General features: G+C 39.5%; 2 protein-coding genes across 6 annotated transcripts in view; both read left to right on the top strand.

Moving 5' to 3' along the window:
• Positions 1–4361, top strand: part of LOC121958183 (uncharacterized) — a 41714-nt gene extending 37353 nt beyond the window's left edge. For all 5 annotated transcript variants that reach the window (XM_088090043.1, XM_088090041.1, XM_088090042.1 and 2 more), the window contains 7 exons: positions 40–117; positions 215–348; positions 452–583; positions 1282–1339; positions 1429–1509; positions 1627–1722; positions 2486–4361. In XM_088090043.1, coding sequence (XP_087946169.1) covers positions 40–117; positions 215–348; positions 452–583; positions 1282–1339; positions 1429–1509; positions 1627–1722; positions 2486–3900 — 1994 coding nt within the window. In that variant the 3' untranslated portion in view covers positions 3901–4361. The remainder of the gene's footprint in view (positions 1–39; positions 118–214; positions 349–451; positions 584–1281; positions 1340–1428; positions 1510–1626; positions 1723–2485) is intronic.
• A 5440-nt stretch (positions 4362–9801) lies between these two features.
• Positions 9802–17319, top strand: LOC121957517 (uncharacterized). Its single transcript, XM_042506128.2, has 12 exons — positions 9802–9968; positions 11580–11626; positions 11715–11792; positions 11879–12021; positions 12104–12226; positions 12322–12379; positions 12548–12784; positions 14024–14160; positions 14285–14401; positions 14532–14589; positions 14983–15048; positions 15184–17319. The coding sequence occupies exons 2-12, from the start codon at positions 11602–11604 to the stop codon at positions 16521–16523; spliced, it is 2382 nt and encodes a 793-aa protein (XP_042362062.2). The 5' UTR covers positions 9802–9968; positions 11580–11601; the 3' UTR covers positions 16524–17319.
• Positions 17320–17347: the final 28 nt, after the last annotated feature.

The following is a 17347-nucleotide window of genomic DNA, read 5'->3' as shown; positions in this document are numbered from 1 at the left end:
TTTAACATACTGATTTGTTATTTTTTATGGTTGCCACAGGAGAAATCATTCCTGGCTGCAGTAATTTGTCCACATACTACTTGAAGGTGAAAGGATATGACCGTAGACAAATCCTAGGTGGGTGTGTCTATTCATACACAGCAAAGCCTCCTCACTCTGTTCATGTCATTTCACAAAATTTCGCAATATTTTAATGATGGCATGTCGTCATCAGGTCTGGGATCTGTGTGGGAGTGTCGAGGGATATCCATGCATTCTTTTTACCTGTGTGAGAGCTGCGGCGTGACACTCTCCTACAATGACATCTGTGCACACATGGTCAGTAAGAAGCACCGCTTAAACCACATGGTGAGTGTTGTCTCAGTAATTCATCAAAAACCTTTAAACAACAAAAGTATTGAGGCTTTGCTCCCATCATTTTTTTTAATCTAACATGATGTATGTTTTGCAGCAGAGGAAGTACAATAAGTTTCTGTACTTCATGTCAGATGAGAATGTGTCGGAATCAAAGAAAGAGGATATTTTAAAGGGCGTTGCCGAGATGCTTGTATCACAGGAGAGTCACAAAAAGATGGACGCACAGGTAACCTGTTAGGTCTATGTATTTGCATAGTATTTGCACATATCTCTTGTCTTTTTAATTGTCAGTGAAAGAAATTGTCATTTATGGTGAACAAGTGTTTGTGGCAATTTTGCAATTCCTCTATGACAAATAGAAAGAAAAATCTCTTACAGTGTTCAGTGTTTCCTCTGCGCGCTCAAGTGCATGATTTTTATTTTGTGTCACTAGACGATATTTAGCATCATCATCTGACACAAGACGAGCTTTAGACACGTGCACACAGCTGTGTATGTGAAATACATTTATCTCTTAAAATCTGGAGCAACATCACTCTTTCTCTGCTGCTTTCAGATGCCTTTCAGATTGGTGTGATCTCATTCAAAGACATGGAAAAAAAGGCAATGAAATCAATGGATTTAGGAAATTATTTTTCAAAAAGCTAGACAGGCTTGGCTAAAAAAATAAAGCTTGGTAAAAACAATATTCTAGAGATCATTATTACAAATTTTAAATGATGTTACAAAATTACTGTAATTTTTAAACACGTTGCTTTTTTCTTTTTTTGTCAGTTTGTTTCTTACTAATTTTCAGGTCATGCCATGAACACTAACAAACCTCGTTTTTCATGCACATTCCAGTAGCCCTTGTGTTACATGGTACAGTGGAAATACTCAGCCATTATGGTAATTGTAGCCCTGTTTGTTTCTTCTTCCACAAAGGTTGTACTCGTGAGACCAGAGTATTATGAACGTGTTTCAAAAGCTCCATTCAGTGAAGGTAACGATAAGCTTAATTTGCAAAGTCTAGTGTATGGTCCATGGGAGTATACCCTATTAAGTGTCAACTTTTCTATTTGCTTTTTATAGCTTTAGAAATGGTGCAAAACATTGAGAAAGCAAAGAACCTGAGTGTCTCCTGTCCACCCATCTACACGCCACAAGGAACGGGTGAGTCCCGTCAGCCCAGTTACAGGAGCTATTGTTTCTCGTTCATTTGTACAGCTAAATTGAAGTAAGTAAGTTAGACACAACAGGGATAAGCTGAGTTTTGGTTTCTGTTGACAGACCAGCAGCCTATAGCACAGCAGAGTCCAGACGAATCTCTTCCCAAGGAGAAGCAGCCAGTACGAGCACTCGAGACGGACCAAAGAAGTGACAATGGTACAGTTGATCATATCATTTACAGTTAGGGGTGGGGGAAATAATCGATTCTTTTTTTTTTTCCCCACAGGTTGCGATCAGCTCTTGTGAGTAACAAAATAACAGAATCTTCGAATTTGTGTTTTTCTAATCTTAATTCAGAAAAAGTTTATTGTATATCAAAGTAGCCATTTTCCTGAACTGGAGAATCAGTATTTTTTCTAAAACACTTAGACTGAAACAACCATCACAGACTGTAACAGCGGCCTTCAACACAACTTTAGGCTGTTTTCTCTCTCATGCATGGCAATTTAAGTAAATGGAAAATATTAAACAGCCGAATAACAATATGCGTGATGCACTACAAATCAAAGTTGAGCTGGCTCGACTTTTTCAGTGCGATGTTTTAGTTTTTAGCGGTGGTATGTGTTAGCTTATGCTATGCTAGCTTTATTTGCCTTGCGGTGCACACTGGGATGTAATGGGATGGCAAACTGTGATGTTAAAATGGGGCTGAGACATTCGTAAAAAAAAGATATTTTATTGACCAAATGTTACAAATTCAGATGTTGTTCAGTCGAGGTGCTTTGTGGCAAGTAACAGACGCACAGAAGCCAGTGACGACATAACTGTGTTAACAAGCGTTATGGTAACACTCCAACAGCGACACGGTGATGGTGCACATAGCTGGTCACGGCTGCACGTCGTAGCGTGAACACAGTATAAGCTGTAATGACTTTAAGCCGAGGCTGTCCTCTCATAACTTCTCCACTGTCTCTCTTAGGAGCAAGACAAAAAACAGAGGAACATATGGAAGAGACGGTTGGCGATGTGGATGGGGTCAAACAAAGAACAGTCCTTAGTCCTCTGGATATGAACTGTGTCTCCTCAAACGCTGACTCTGTTGTCTCTCCTGTCCCTGGTGCTGGCACATCACTCAGTCCCCAAGAGCAACCAGAACCCAGAGCCCCAGTCCCTCAGCTCCAGAGGCCTGTCCCAGAGGTGCAAGAGAAACTGGCAGAGGAACACTCAGAATCCTCGTCTTGCTCCATTACTGGTCTTAAAACCAGTCAGCCCCCATCAGGGTCTCCCAGTGATAATTGCCCTCCAGCCAGAAAAAGACAAGCTGTTGAGTCAATTGAAACACTGCACAGATCTTGTACCAGTAACCCCCAACTGGAGGATCCTTTTCCAGCCTCAAGCAGACTGGGCAGTGAGCAGCCGCCTATCACCCAGCCCAGCCCTGAATCAGTCACTGAGTCCGTTTCTGTGAACCCTGCTGCAACCTCTACACTCATGTCTGTTTGGCACAAAAACACAGGACCTGATGCACAAGACACACCAGACCCTAAAATGGTTGAAGAATTAAAGGCTCTTTTAAGAAAGAGGAGGTCTGCAGTCACCAGCAATTATTCAAGTCAGATGCCACGAGATGGTACAGAGACTTCTAGCAGTGGGGTCTCTCAGTTGCCCATTAACCCCATTGTTACTGTCAGGCCAAACACCCAAAAGCAGCGGTTTGTAGATGGCTTTAAACGACAGAAGCAGACTAAGGCTAACAGGGACAATCAGGTCGCTCACAGTTTCGCCACAGTTGCATCAGTAAACCCCGCTGGCGCTTCAGGAGGATATGGTCGGTACAGCCAAAAGGCTCACACCACTAATCGACAGTCAGGCTATTTTTCCTCTGAGGCTGTTGGAAATTACACAACACCAAACAACCCTCCTGCATACTCTGGGAGTTCATACCAATGTGAAGGTCACGCTTCCAGAGAGTTGTACCAAAGCCAGATTTACCCACAGCAGGAAGCCAGCCACTTCAGTGTAGCAGCTCCATCACTACCAGACTGGGCGAGGCTCGGGATGCAGCGGCAGCAAATGCTATTACAGGAGCAGTACTCCTCATGGACAGGAGCCCCCGCTGCAGAAAATGGCAACATGACCAGTGAGGCTGTTTACGTAGGCGTCGTTCCATTCATGATTCCAGCCGACCATTCGCAAATGTTGATCGACGTTAACCAATACAACGCCAGCAGAATCGCTCCGACTCTAAACAGCACCAACATGATAACACAGAGCCCTTCTCAGGTTTACATCAACAATCCAGTCCTGTACTTTCCTGCTGCAGCCAGTCCTGAGATCATGTCTCAGGCATCTGTAAACTCCTGTTTTGCGTCCGGCAGAGGGTTTTTACCGTAGTTCCCTCTGTGGTCACTTCTCCATGAAACAACTGCTACACCATGTTAATAACACGTGCAAGTTGTTTCTGCCATTGTTCTGTTTGTTTCTAGTATACATAATGAAGTTCATATTTGCGGCTTACGTTTGGGATTTTCTCTTGTGAGATGCCGTACAGCATGTTGAGCACGACACTGATGTCTTCAAAGGAAAACATGTCTCACTGTACCAAATGAGAACACTCAACGGATTTTCTGTCGGCAACACGTTCAGGATTTTGCCAGTAGTTCTGAATCCTTTTCAAAAAGCATATGAAGTTGTGTGTTTCAGTTTTTAACATTTCTAATTTAAGATTTCCAGTGATCACCTACTGTGATTTTTGTAGTTTTTATATATTCATGTTTTGTTCGTTTTAATGAAATTCCTGTAAATCTTAGATTTGCTGTTGATTGTGAAATAAATTTCTATTTTTTTCCCATAAATTGTCTTTTTTAAGGAATGGATGGGATATAATCAAGGGACTATGAAGACTACACAGAAATTTAAAGTATTCACTGTTCACATGTAGTCTTCTAAGAATTAATGAATTTGTGTTAGTTTTACTTTTAATGTGCAAAACGATGATGATGTCTGATGATGTCTTTTTTTTTTTGGTTGATATTTCTAGAAAACAGAGCTTTCTTATTTGAAGCATCTGCACACAGTTCCTGGGAGTAATGGTGGGAGTAGAAGAAGATAAGGAGAATTTCCTGGACATGTTTTGTGTCAAGGTCAGGCTGACGAGCTTTGACTATCCCCCACCACCTGTGGTATTTGCCGGAGCTTAAAAGTCATGCATGAAAAAGCATCAAGGTCAGACGTCTGTGAGAAATCTGTGGTAAATCTGAAAATGCTTCTTTATTTGAATAAAACAAGTCCAAGAACAGGCAGCTGTTTCACAGAAACAGAGCTCCTGCTCCCACAGATATCAGCACTCTGTGATCTTTCTATGATTAAAAGCTCCTGAAGGGTGCAGTTAATGAGGTAAAAAAATTACAACTGAACACAGAAGATTCCCTCTGTACAAACTTTAGTTATGACACAAAAAATCCAGAGTCCCAGCCTGTCTGCAGACAGCAAACAAACTGGCTGGATATCAGAATTAGACCTGCACTTACATTTAAACAAACAACTGACGTCAACATTTTTTAATGTTCCACATAGACAACAACTACTGTCTGCACCTATGCATCATCAGTGTCTCTTTTTGTGACATTCTGTAGTTAAAACAAACAGATATCTTCTGGTCCCAGAACTATTAAAAACACAAACTGTAGGTCGTGTTCTGAGAGAAGGTAGTTAAACACATCATGTAGGTGCAAGGCTATCAAAAAACAGCGTACACAAGGAACAAACGTAACACCTGCACACATAATTTTAATAAAGACCTTCATGGCATGGAGTAGGTGTGCAATCTGTACGTTTCCCCCCATTCTCCAGATATCATAAACTTATCTATAATAAAAAATGCAACTGTATGGAGAATCTCACCTTTTTTGAGTTATTTTCAGAAGCAATGCTGTTTATATATATGTTCATTAAACAACGGTTTCAAGTCTTAATGATGGTCAGCTTTGGTTCTGTACGCAGTGTCCATCAGTCAGATACATTTCCTCTGAAATCAGAGTCCAGGTGTGAGTATGAAACCAAGCAGGATTACTCAGGTAACTTCTTAAACAACAACTTATTAAAATGTATGTTAATAAATAATGACACCTAATATATTGAAGTTAAGTTTTACAAATTTAGGGTACAAAACATGAGCTAAATATTTCACAGGCAGTGTCGAACCTAGCACAAATTAAAAAATCAATAATTTCCTTTTATTGCACTTAGTTGTATTTGCAATAGTTAACTACAGAAGATGTTAAAAACAAACCAAAAAGAAATTTAAGACATGAATTCCTATGTAAGTATGAATGTAGTTAAACCACAAGCAAGCTATTGCAAAATGCAGTTAGATTTCTACTTTGACACTGACAATAACACATCATCATGTTCGACTATCTTTATGACATGATCCATATTGTATGATTTTTGGTCATATTTACTGCATGTTTGATCAGGTATTATTTTCACTATGGTTGAACCTTGTGTGACCTCAGCTAAGTGAACCGTTGCTCCAGAGTACCATAAAGTAACAAGAAGAGTGCTGTTGGAATGTGTGTCTGACAGTGATCTGTTTGTTCAGCAATAAATGTAAACTGAAACTAAACAGCTGCTACCAAAGGCAGCCGTCTAGTCTCTGGGAAAGGTAAAAAACGGTCAAGTCTGAGCCAAACAAGGGTTTGTTAGTTACCGAGGAGACTATTATTATTATTGGTATTATTGTTTATTATTATTATTATTATTATTATTATATTATTATTATTATTATTATTATTATTTATTTATTTATTTATTTATTTATTTATTTATATATATATATATATATATATATATATATATATATATATATATATATATATATATATATATATATGTTTTCGTTTTTTCTGGAATGGGCTGGTGATTTTTGTGCTCTTTCTCTTTTTTGTTTTGTCTGTGATAAACTACGGTTAGGCCTACTACAGTTATTGCAACGTTACATGTTGTCTGTGTGAGATGAGTGTATAGAGAAAGTAGCGCGAGATGAACGACATTAAGACGAACTAAACAATATTATTTGGGGGCCACAATAGTGAGGAGTTGATTTCAATTTTGATTTTCATTTTAGTCAGAATGGGGATTAGAAATAGCAGAACTCACTTATATGTCAGTGAATTGCTGTAGTTGTGTTTTGTGTTTTTCTGTCTTTCCATTATTTTGTCTTTTTGCGTGAGTCAGTGAAAGACAGAGCTGAGACATGCTCGTAACATCCTGATATCTGTGCATATTTTAAAAAAACATCTCCTGTTGCTTCAGTTCCTGACCTCTGTGTTTCCGTCCCCATAATTACCCACACCTGTCCTCGTTACTCACCTGCCCCTCATTTTGACATCTGCCCAAACATTTATGGACTCCCTAGTCTTCCCATTTCCTCTGCCCGATTGTGTTTGTAGCTTTCCAGCAATGCCTTGTGATAGTGTCTGTGGTTTTTGGACATTGCTTGTTTTGATCAGTTTGCTCTGTTTGGACTCTTTGTGTCTCTTCAGTGAAGGTTTTGCATTTTTCAGCTGTGCGTCCTGTTGCTTATCTCTGTGTTTGAGTCTCTGTTCGACAGAACTGTCACACTGTTGCAAGTATGAAGGAGAGAGAGTCACTCTTGCTTGTGCACATTTAAACTCATCTTTAATTATGTGTGAGCATTAATAAAGTCTGATGTCTTGTTTCTCTGTGTCAAAGTAGACTTACAAAGTTGTTGTTGACATCAGTAGTTCAATAAACATTTCACTGATAAGTAATTCGATATGAGTACGTTTCTCATTAGTGAGTGTGTGCTTGTTAAACTCCCTGAGTGTGTCGGGTCAGAGTGTTTGGCCCAGGCTTCTCTGAGTTGTTTCCTGTAGGTCTCCAAAGCTACAGTGGTCAGGACATGCAGGTTACAGACTGCTGTCGTATATATTTTTCGAAACAATGACTCTGCATTAAAGACAGACGGGTTGTAATCCAGAGGAGTTTATCAGTACCTCAAGGCCTTTATTACAGCTCCCATAAAAGAAACCAAACTACTTTAGCTGGTGCTTCAGAGATGTGTTTCTCCCCCTGTATGTCCTTTAAAACTCCTATTAATGACTCTATAATATCAAAAACAAACCATCCTGAATAAACTGTACATTGTATTATATTGGTAGAATAGTTTGTGACACACAGTGGTTGTTGAAGTGATGTTAACTCAAATTTTATCCTGCTCTTTATGTGGTCAGTGGCTCTGCTAATGGCACACTCAGTCTGAATGTGAAAGGAAGATGGTGCCTTGACATCACAAAATTTGGGTTTCTTATATACAACATCAGGGCCCAGTTGTTAAAATAAATTTATTCTGGATCAAAATGATTTTGAAATCCTGCTTTTGCTATCCATTTATATAATATTTTTTCAGAGCACCATAGGACCGGATCACCCTGATACAGAAACAAAAATTTTTCAAAAATTACTAAATCCAGATAGCAGTACTCTAAAGGTATGTATACAATCCAAAGTATGTGCACATCACAGGCTACTGGTCACTGTTGTGGAAAATCCCTTTAGATGACTATCTAAATTAACTCAAGCTTGGATCTAATTGAGCTATTCTTGCAAACTTCTTCAGAAGTGGTCAGGTGTGAAGTCACTTCTGTTAAAGATCACTGGAGATAAGCAAAGTCAGTTACAAAAGGGAGTTTTTTGCAGTCTTCAGCAACAAAACAACAAAGTCGATCCAATCCTGGGATCAGACTGACTAACACTTCCAAAACATAACGCTTATTTTTATACTCTTTCGGGGGCTGCGGGGTGTCTGCACCTTTCTCTGGGGACCAGGAGCCTCCTCCTTATACTCTCATCTCTTGGCTTTGATTGTAATCGTGTCAAGTATTAGCTGGTGTCTCAGGAACTCTCCATGGCTGAACCCTTCATCTCTCTCTCAACACCATTAACTCGTGACCCCTTAGTCATGCATTTTGTCTTTTCTAATGCAACTTGGTTTAATTTGATCTTTTTTCCACAACCTTTACCTATTAATACTTTACTTTACAATCTTATCAATCTTCACTTTAACACTACACTATGTGAAGAACGACAGGTAGAACAGCCAGCGCGAGGTTACTCTTAAGTGTTTTTATTTGGAGAAACAGAAAACAGCATAGGGAATCCAATTGTTAGAAAACGCTTTGACTGTGTCATTTTGATTCATAAAATGTGATAAATGAAAATGAAGTAATTTTTTGGTATTGTGTTCTATCCAAGTGTTGGATAGAAATACATGTATTTATGTAATAGACCAATTTAGAAATTTCATTTAATTTTGTTTTTGAATTTCAACCTAAATCCACACTTCAGCGGGGACCAGGATTTTTATTTATTTTTTAATTTATTTTTCAAATCATTAGTATCCCAATAATTCTAAAAGTTCTAAACAACACATACTAAAGGTTAGATAAAGATCCCAAACCAAAACTGGATAATGTTATCTAATCTAAACTAATAGTCAAAATCTAATAAGATTACTTCTGAAAAATGTCAAATTGGCATTGTGTTTTGTTAGTATTAGATGTGTAATGAAAGCAAAGCAGCACAGCAGCAGCATAACAAAAGCTCCTGTTTATTTGATGTTCAAATTCCTGAATGAGACACGCTGGCGCCTTTCCCAGCATGCAAGTGTAGATCAGCATGAGACCCCCTGTCCGCTTTATTATGACCATAAGTCTGAACTCAACTTACAGAAATAAAGATTGTATACTAGGTTGACACAGAGATACAAAATCATACTAACAACATCTGTATTGTCAAACTCCATACATGTTTAGACAAAAAACAAAAACAAACAGATATCACACTGAAACTTCCCCAATTTATTAGTTACTTTAAGACAATTCTTATTTATTTTGCAATAAAAGTGTTCTGAAATTGTATGTTTAAATATACAAATGGTGCATTATGTAATTAAATATCCTCTTTTTGCATTAATTTCCATATCACAAATCTGAGCCAAAATAGATACCTAAATGTTTAGGCCATTTTGGACGTTTTCTATCCACTAATCTGAAAGAAGACAAGTTATGGAAACACAATAGACCAAAATCCCAAAATTGACCAGTGCATAAAAAAAACATTATTTTCACTTTGAGCGTCTGAAATTAAGTAAAATTCATGAATGCAGTGTTTTTATTTGTAACTGTATTTTATACTATGACATTTGCACTGAATCGGCGCGCACACGCACGCACACGCACGCACGCACGCACACGTTCACAGATAAGCAGGCCTTGATGATTTGATTGGACGCAGAAGAGACTGAACTTCCTCGGGTCAGATACAGCCCGAGAGCAAACAGTTGATCAACTTTATCCACTTTGTCGGTAAACGTACTTTACTGATGTCAGACTTCGGTGACGTGAACGTCGCAACATAACAACCGATACATTTTAACGGTGAGTTAATAATCTTCAAACAAACAAACTGTTTTGATGGCACGTCGAGCCCAAGCATGGTAGTTTCGGTGGCTTACATGAGATTAAATCATTATACGTAACCTGTTAAGTGAATTAACGTCACTGTTTCTGACAGGACATGCGACGTTAGTGAATTGTTGCCACAGTCGACCACATTAAAATGATAGTTAGGCAACTTCACGATTAAAAGTTATAACTAGCGCAGTTGTTGCTGACATTTTAACAAACCGCATTGACGTTGTATTACACTAACGGACAGTAACGGCTGTTTAAAGACTGTTTACCGTTAATCGGCTGATGAAGTTACTTTTTCAGTTCGACGGCGAAACACATGGTTAGCTAAGTTAGCTAGCTCATAGTCCAGTGTTGTTAACTAACTCATTTACACCATGAGTCAACACCCTGCCTATTCGACGGTAGCAAACCAGTAAGTTAACGTTGGTTTAAACAACGTTACACTCTTCATTGATGGATCGTGAGTGTAACCGTTAACGGCGTGTTACCGCGTAAATGAGAGATCAGCCAGCTAAAGCTAATACAGTAATGAGTTTAATCAGAGAAGGATAACACATACGGAGAGCGATCTGCGTGATTCACGGTACAAATGTACTATCTGCATCCTTTAATAAATTACCTGAGTGGGAGCATCTAATGTAACGTTAGCCTTAATTATGTGACAAGGCAACAATACCCGAAAGCCACAATAATATCTAAATACTCAGATGACTGCCATTGTGTCTGAGTTCGTGTCTTAAATTGTAAAAACTTCTACACTTTCACGTCCTCATTGAGAGGCGACTCTGCCGTCTAAATTGTGGTGATATTGCAGCGCCATCTGGTGGTTACTTTAATAAAGAGCCACATTTCACAGCAGAGACGTCAAACTAATGTTAGTCCATGTGTCACATCCAGCCCACTCTGATCTCATTTGGGCTGAACCAGCAAAACCATTGCATAATAACCTATAACAACATCTCCAAAATGTTCCTTTATTTTGCAGACATTACTATGAAAAAACAGACTTTTATTTGTACCATTATTTTAAACTCTGACTTTGGCATGAAATTGGCAAATCTATAAATACATCTCTTTTAGTGTAGTACTAACAGATAATGAAAACATCACATCTGCAGAACAGATGATGAACAGCCTGAGGTGTTCATCAATATGAAAGTGCAAAAAATAGGTGCAGTTTGTGATTGAATGCGTTTGGAATGTGCTGAGCACATGACTGGATAAATCTGATTTTACTGCATGTGTGGTAAAACGGATGTTTTGGTGTAGTTTTGCTGTTGATAAACATAGATCCGAATGGATCAATAAATCAGTATGTTTGCAATTTTTTCATGGAGGCATGAGAGACAGTTTTTCAAGGTGACACAGCATGACGTATTGATATACAAATAATCAGATTATGGGTGAAGTATTCCAATAAGTGAGTATTGCTTCTACATGGAGACTGATAAAGTTGGTAAGTTTATAATCATGGTGGGCAATCATGTTTCAGGAAGTGTTATATATTCCTGCTTTATCTGAAAACTAGGATTTAACTTTTAATAATAATTGTAAGCTCAACTTCATTATATGCAGGCGGAGATTCTACAACTGCAGCATGCAGCCAGTTGAAGCACAAAAAGGTATGTCATTTACACTTTGCACGTAGGCCACCATGCTTACACCATTTTTCTGTAATTATATGTGCCTGATGCCTTTTCTTTTTTGTAGGAGTTTCTACAAAGAGCCAGCTGTTTGATTCTCTGAAGGTGTATCTGAACAACCAGAACAGACTACAACCCATCATTGGTCTGTAGTAACAAATCCCCATTGTTTGTACATTATGTGTGTGTCATGTGCATATTGAAATAATTTGTCATTTTATGTACATTCAGGCCTGGGCAGTATTATAGAATGTGTGAAGGCAGGTACAGACAACAGAGATGTATTGTACCTGTGTGAGGTATGTGTGTGTCGAAAAAGTAAAGCTGACATGCGGAACCACATTATGGGAAGTCTCCACAGATACAACTACATTGTGAGTAGTAGAAAAAGTCATGATGGCAAATTTAAGTGCTGCCTTGGATTGGAGCTTATTAACATGTTGTTTTGCTTGACAGAAAGCATGGCACCCGCACTTAGTGCGTGAATGGAAGGAGAAGTCTGACCTGTCTAAGCTGGCATGGCCACTGATGGAGATGGCCAAGATACTTGAGAGGAAGGAAGGACCTGGAGATGTGCAGGTACGTTATTTTGACTGTGTTTGTCGTTTCTAGTGGCAAAGTGAGTGAGTGTTTTGTATATGAGTACTCAAATTTTTTTGCACCTTCATGTTAAGTGGTTAGAGGTTGAAAACGCTGTATACCAGAAGATGGCAACACACAGTGAGAATGACGGTCAGTGACTATTCACTTTTTTCCCTAGAATATTGGTTCTTAACCCCTCTCCATCCCTCCAGTCCCACCTTCTGTCCTCTAATTTCCGTTGTCTTTTTTGGCATTGTCTACATATGTACATGTCCTTTTAAAATCTATATCAGTCTCTTTCTCTTTTGAACACCACAGCAGTCACTCTGATAACTCTCTTAAGAGATGGGCAGGGTGAACGTCCCATCCAATCGCAGAGGATTGTATTGCTTTCCCAGAACATGGACAACCTCAAGACCTCAGCAGAGACAGACCAAAGTGTTACTTTTACCAAGCCGGAAGACTGGTTAAAGAGCGCATCCCCCGAACCCTCTGCACTATCAGAGCACGGCAACAACCTTTTTGATGGCTACACAGGAACCACGCCTCTTATTGGTGAGTGGGATTGTAGGACATTTGTGCACATATTGATTGTTGTAATGCACTGATGCTAATTAGAAGATGAGATTTTTTGTTATTTGCACCACAGCTAAAAATAAATGGTGTACATCAGTAATCACAGTGGATCTTCTGGTGAGAATTTCACAGATAAGAGCATTTATTATGAGTATGTATTGTTTTGAGTAGTTCAACATTTTGGGAAATGTGCTTATTCACATTCTTGATAAGAAGATAAATGTTTGTTTGGCAAATATGTAGATTAGATTATTTGACTGGGACAAGACCCGTCCTGGAGTCTCCATCTACGGCTGATATGATGTCCTGTCATTATGGCATCTTTGCTTTTTTATACAGAACCAAACAAAGGTGGTATTATGCCGCCCCCGTGTGTAATTTTAGACAGCATGCCGACGTGATGGATGTGATGTGTAACACCACAGCTCTGGCCTCTAATGTGACGTATAATATGTGTCGGCAGGCTTTCTAAACAAAAATAATGGTGTAAAATGGCAAAAACAAGATTTTACTGTCCCTCTTATATGATGACAGATCTTGTCGTCTGCTTGCAGGGGAAGGAGCAGCAGGGCCTCGTTGTGTCCTCGATTTTGTGAACATTTTTAGTTGCTGTTCTTCTTTGAGTTAGCAGCTGACTGCTTTAAGCTGCTCTTTAAATCTCTCAGTGGTGGACACACAGGAGATGTCGACAAAAACATCACATCCGTTCTGTCCATGGTCCCATCCTGCCCGCTGTCCCTTTTACACAGATGGCAGTTCAGCAGTGGTACTGCCTCTGTTATAGGCGAGACCTTCCACTTGCACCTTTTAAAAAGAACAGCGAGGTGGAATAACGGCATGACATCATGCTTTTAACTGGCAGTGTAAAAGGGGCTTTTGACTGACTGGAAACTGTTTTCAGCCAAGGACTAGTATGGCACATATCACCTGTAAAATAGCAGATGTTTTTATGCTTCAATATTTGTACAGGTGAAACACATCAATTAACTATAACTTGCTATTTAGTTTTAATTTAGAGATTTTAATAGGTGCATTTTGTTACCTCTGGATTTGGAGCCGTGCTGCATGTTTCACTCAGTTTCCATTCTTTGTGTTATGCTAACCGTCTGCTGTAGCTGCATATTTACTGTACAGTCCTGAAAGTGGTGTTGATCTTATCTAACTCCTGGCTATTGCTGTGACTAATGCTTTAAAAGAATCTGCTTGTGCTTGCAACAGGTCTTACCAGCATGGTTGAATGTAGAAGTGAAGACGGCCACACACACTGTTTCCTGTGTCACTGCTGCCGCATCAGATCCAACAAAAAAGACATCATTGATCACCTAACCAGCTCTTCCCATCTTGTGAACTTTTTGGTCAGTTTGTTGTGGATCAATAATTGAACTGAACAAGAGCCCAAAATCATTTACCTTTATACATCCAAAGGCCTGTAGAGAAAATGTTTGATTTAACTTTTCACTGAAAAACCTCTGTGTGTAGATGGAAACTTATCCTGAGCAGGTGGAGGTAATGATGACGGATATAAATGAAAACTATCAGCTTCTCCAGTCACTCGCCAGGAAAGTGGAACGAGAAGAGGGCAGAGGAGAGCCAAAGGTATCATTACTCTGATGTACACATCATCCTGACTTGGTTGTGCTAACCTCGCATGTTCTTTCAGTTAAAGGTGTAGAGTTCAGTTGTACTCGCTTGTCCATCAAAATGTTCAAACATCCCCTGTTCACAGGTGGTAAATGCACCAGAATCCCTCTGTATCCTACTGACAAGCAAAAGTTACCACTGGTGTAAGTACAGATGCACGCCCATCCGCTCTTTTCTTGTTCATAAACCGTTCACCTCTTTAGCTCCTCTTTAGCACCTCTCCAACTCTCTGCTCTTGACGAGTGATTCGTTATGTGAGTATAACACTTAGTTTATCCTCTGTGACCCAAAAGGGCTTAGTTTGACATATCGTTTATTATCTACAATAGTTTTATTCAGCCCTTTTTATCTACATTTTTTTGTTCTCTTTATATGTTCTTTGAGTCTTTATTTTACCTGCATTTAACCACTTCAGTGTTCCAGCATTTTAACATGCTGCTTTAACTGCTTACTTATTCTGTCACCCATTGCATTTCTGAGTGCAAAAACTCATGTATGTGTGCATGGACCCCTGTAGTGTTTTTTTTCTCTACCAGGTGTAAAGATGCTGCTTGATGGAGGGATGCATACTAACAACCAAAAGTGGAAAAAAGCTGTCAAAGGTCTGCTTTCAGAAGCAACACTTCATTTGGAGGGGACCAAAACTTATGTTGAAATACTCAGTATTTATGTTTTTTTGTCGGAATTTCCTGTTGTTTTTCAAGCTCTGTGTGTCCAATTTACACTTTTTCTTTAAGGGTCGAGTGTGAACAAGACTTCGACTGAAGGCATGCCAGAGAAATGCGCTGCGGTGCCATCACAACAGGCTAAAAAGAAACCCGCAAAGAGGAAATTGAAGGGAGTGACTAATACTGTGTTCAAGGTAAGCCTGCCTCTTACCAAAGGACCGCTGCTGCTGGAGAGGACGTCGGTCAGCAGGGACAGCCTCCCTGGGACATCACCTTCATTCCACTCAGATCTCATTCCCCCGCCAGAGTTCCCGTTAGAGGACTGCGAGTTGGACTATGACACTGGATTTTTTGCAGTAAACGACGCTGAACACACCTCACAGCTTCAGCAAGATAGTGGAGATGAAGATGCTGGTCAGTACATGGAACCAGAAAGAAACGTCACAGTCACTCAGCATCACGCAGTGGATGGTTATTTCAGTCACCATGAATACTTTGACCAGTCAGGGGACATGTCGGGAACAATATACCAAACAGTTTATGGGGACAATTATCACAACAGACAGCATGGTTCTCAAGAAAGACCGAGTAAAAGGTTTTACAAAGAGCGGCAAAATGAAGGCACACAGACACAAAATGAGTGGCTGTCGCCTGCTGCGTCCCACACTGAGGACTGGCCGTCTTATAACTCTTACTATGGACATGACGCAGGTTGCAGTGAGCCATGGTGCTATTTAACTTCACAGTGCAGAGTTGACTCAAGACTGTCAAGGGGAGAGAGACAGAACAAGATGAGATCGTATGCCACTCAACATTATTATCAACAACAGCCCCAAAGTCAGTACATGGCACAAGATCATACAAGTCTCCAGGGAGGCAGTGTGGGGCAACGTGGTGTGTCCGATTTGGCTGCTCATTCAGATCCTTCAAGGATCTACACGCACCATCACGTAGAAGATTCCTATGCTCACAGTGACAGTGTTGCAGCAGAGCCTAGAGTACAAGCTCTTGATACTGAGCAGAGACCATTGCAAACATACATGGAGTTCACCTATGGGCACGTCCAGGCAGCTCAACAAAGTTACAAGACACAAACTACGGCCCATCAAACCATCCAGGTCAGTCAAGGAGCCATGTCCAACCCCAATTACAGTATTGCACCTTGGACAAACTCCGATCCGCACTTTCTTCATCCACCCAGCAATGGTGGTGGTGATAATGGTAGTATGTCCCAGTCAAATGCTTTCATCACACCAGGGCAAGCTTTGTGTCATGGTGTCCCTTCTGATCTTAGTTTCAGAGCTGCTGGTTTTTCCGATTCGATGATTTCCAGACGTTCAGATGGAACAACTCCATTTATGTTTGCATATCCTAGTTTTAATTCTACATATATTACCACACTTCAGTGAGACCACATTTCTACTGAAGGGACTGGTGTCCCCATTTAAAGACATCACACTCAGATGGTGCAGCCTGGTTTCTAATTGTGCTGCGGCATTTTTTATAATCCTCTAAAATGAACAAATCTGGTGTTTTTGTGATCAGAGAATTATAAGAGTGACTCAAGAACACAGGCGATTATGAGATCACTTCAAGTGAAAAGTGCCAGCATTTATTCATATATTTCTAGATTTTACATACATCCTAACCAAGTAAGGGTGAGAAACTCGCTCGGCTATATGAAGCATCAAAGTTTGAATTGCAGCTTTTTTCAGTGTTTCATAAATAGTGATGTTCAGAGCAGCATAGAGAAAGTATTTAAGTTTATTAAGTCGTCAAATCACCTTGAGGTTTTGGTTTGTAGCTTTCAATAAATGTTTAAATTCCAGTAATAGCTACATTTTTTTATTTCCTTTGGAGCATTATGCCAAATGCGACTGCATATGTTTTGTACAAGCTGTGCCTGAATAACTCCAAAGATTAATTTACTTTAAAATGTATTAAATGTGACATTTAAGTTTGTGCTTGCCTGGATTTTTTCCTAAACTTTAGAAAAAAAACCCATGATAAAACAAGGTCAGTTGTACTGCTTTGCTAATTGTTGCAGAATAAAGACCCGCTGAGGTTAGTTGTATGATTTTTGGATGACCTATTTTTGTTTATTTTGTGCACCACTGAAGACTGCATATTTATGTTGAATATGGTGTTTATTAGAATGATACTGATACAAACACTGGGTTGCTATAAACAAAATTTGGTAAATGATGCATGATTTATCTGTCATCCTTTGGTA

The sequence above is a fragment of the Plectropomus leopardus genome, chromosome 17 (genome assembly GCF_026936395.1).
Source record: "Plectropomus leopardus strain MGB_pleo_1.0 chromosome 17, ASM2693639v1, whole genome shotgun sequence".
NCBI lineage: Eukaryota > Metazoa > Chordata > Actinopteri > Perciformes > Serranidae > Plectropomus > Plectropomus leopardus.
This window is presented reverse-complemented; position numbering and strand designations above follow the sequence as displayed.

Coding starts and splice junctions, on each gene's coding strand:
- LOC121957517 (XM_042506128.2), top strand. CDS start 11,602: ATGCAGCCAGTTGAAGCACAAAAAG. Junction 12,022..12,103: donor TCCACAGATACAACTACATT/GTGAGTAGTAGA, acceptor TTTGCTTGACAG/AAAGCATGGCACCCGCACTT. Junction 12,227..12,321: donor AAGGACCTGGAGATGTGCAG/GTACGTTATTTT, acceptor CTTCATGTTAAG/TGGTTAGAGGTTGAAAACGC.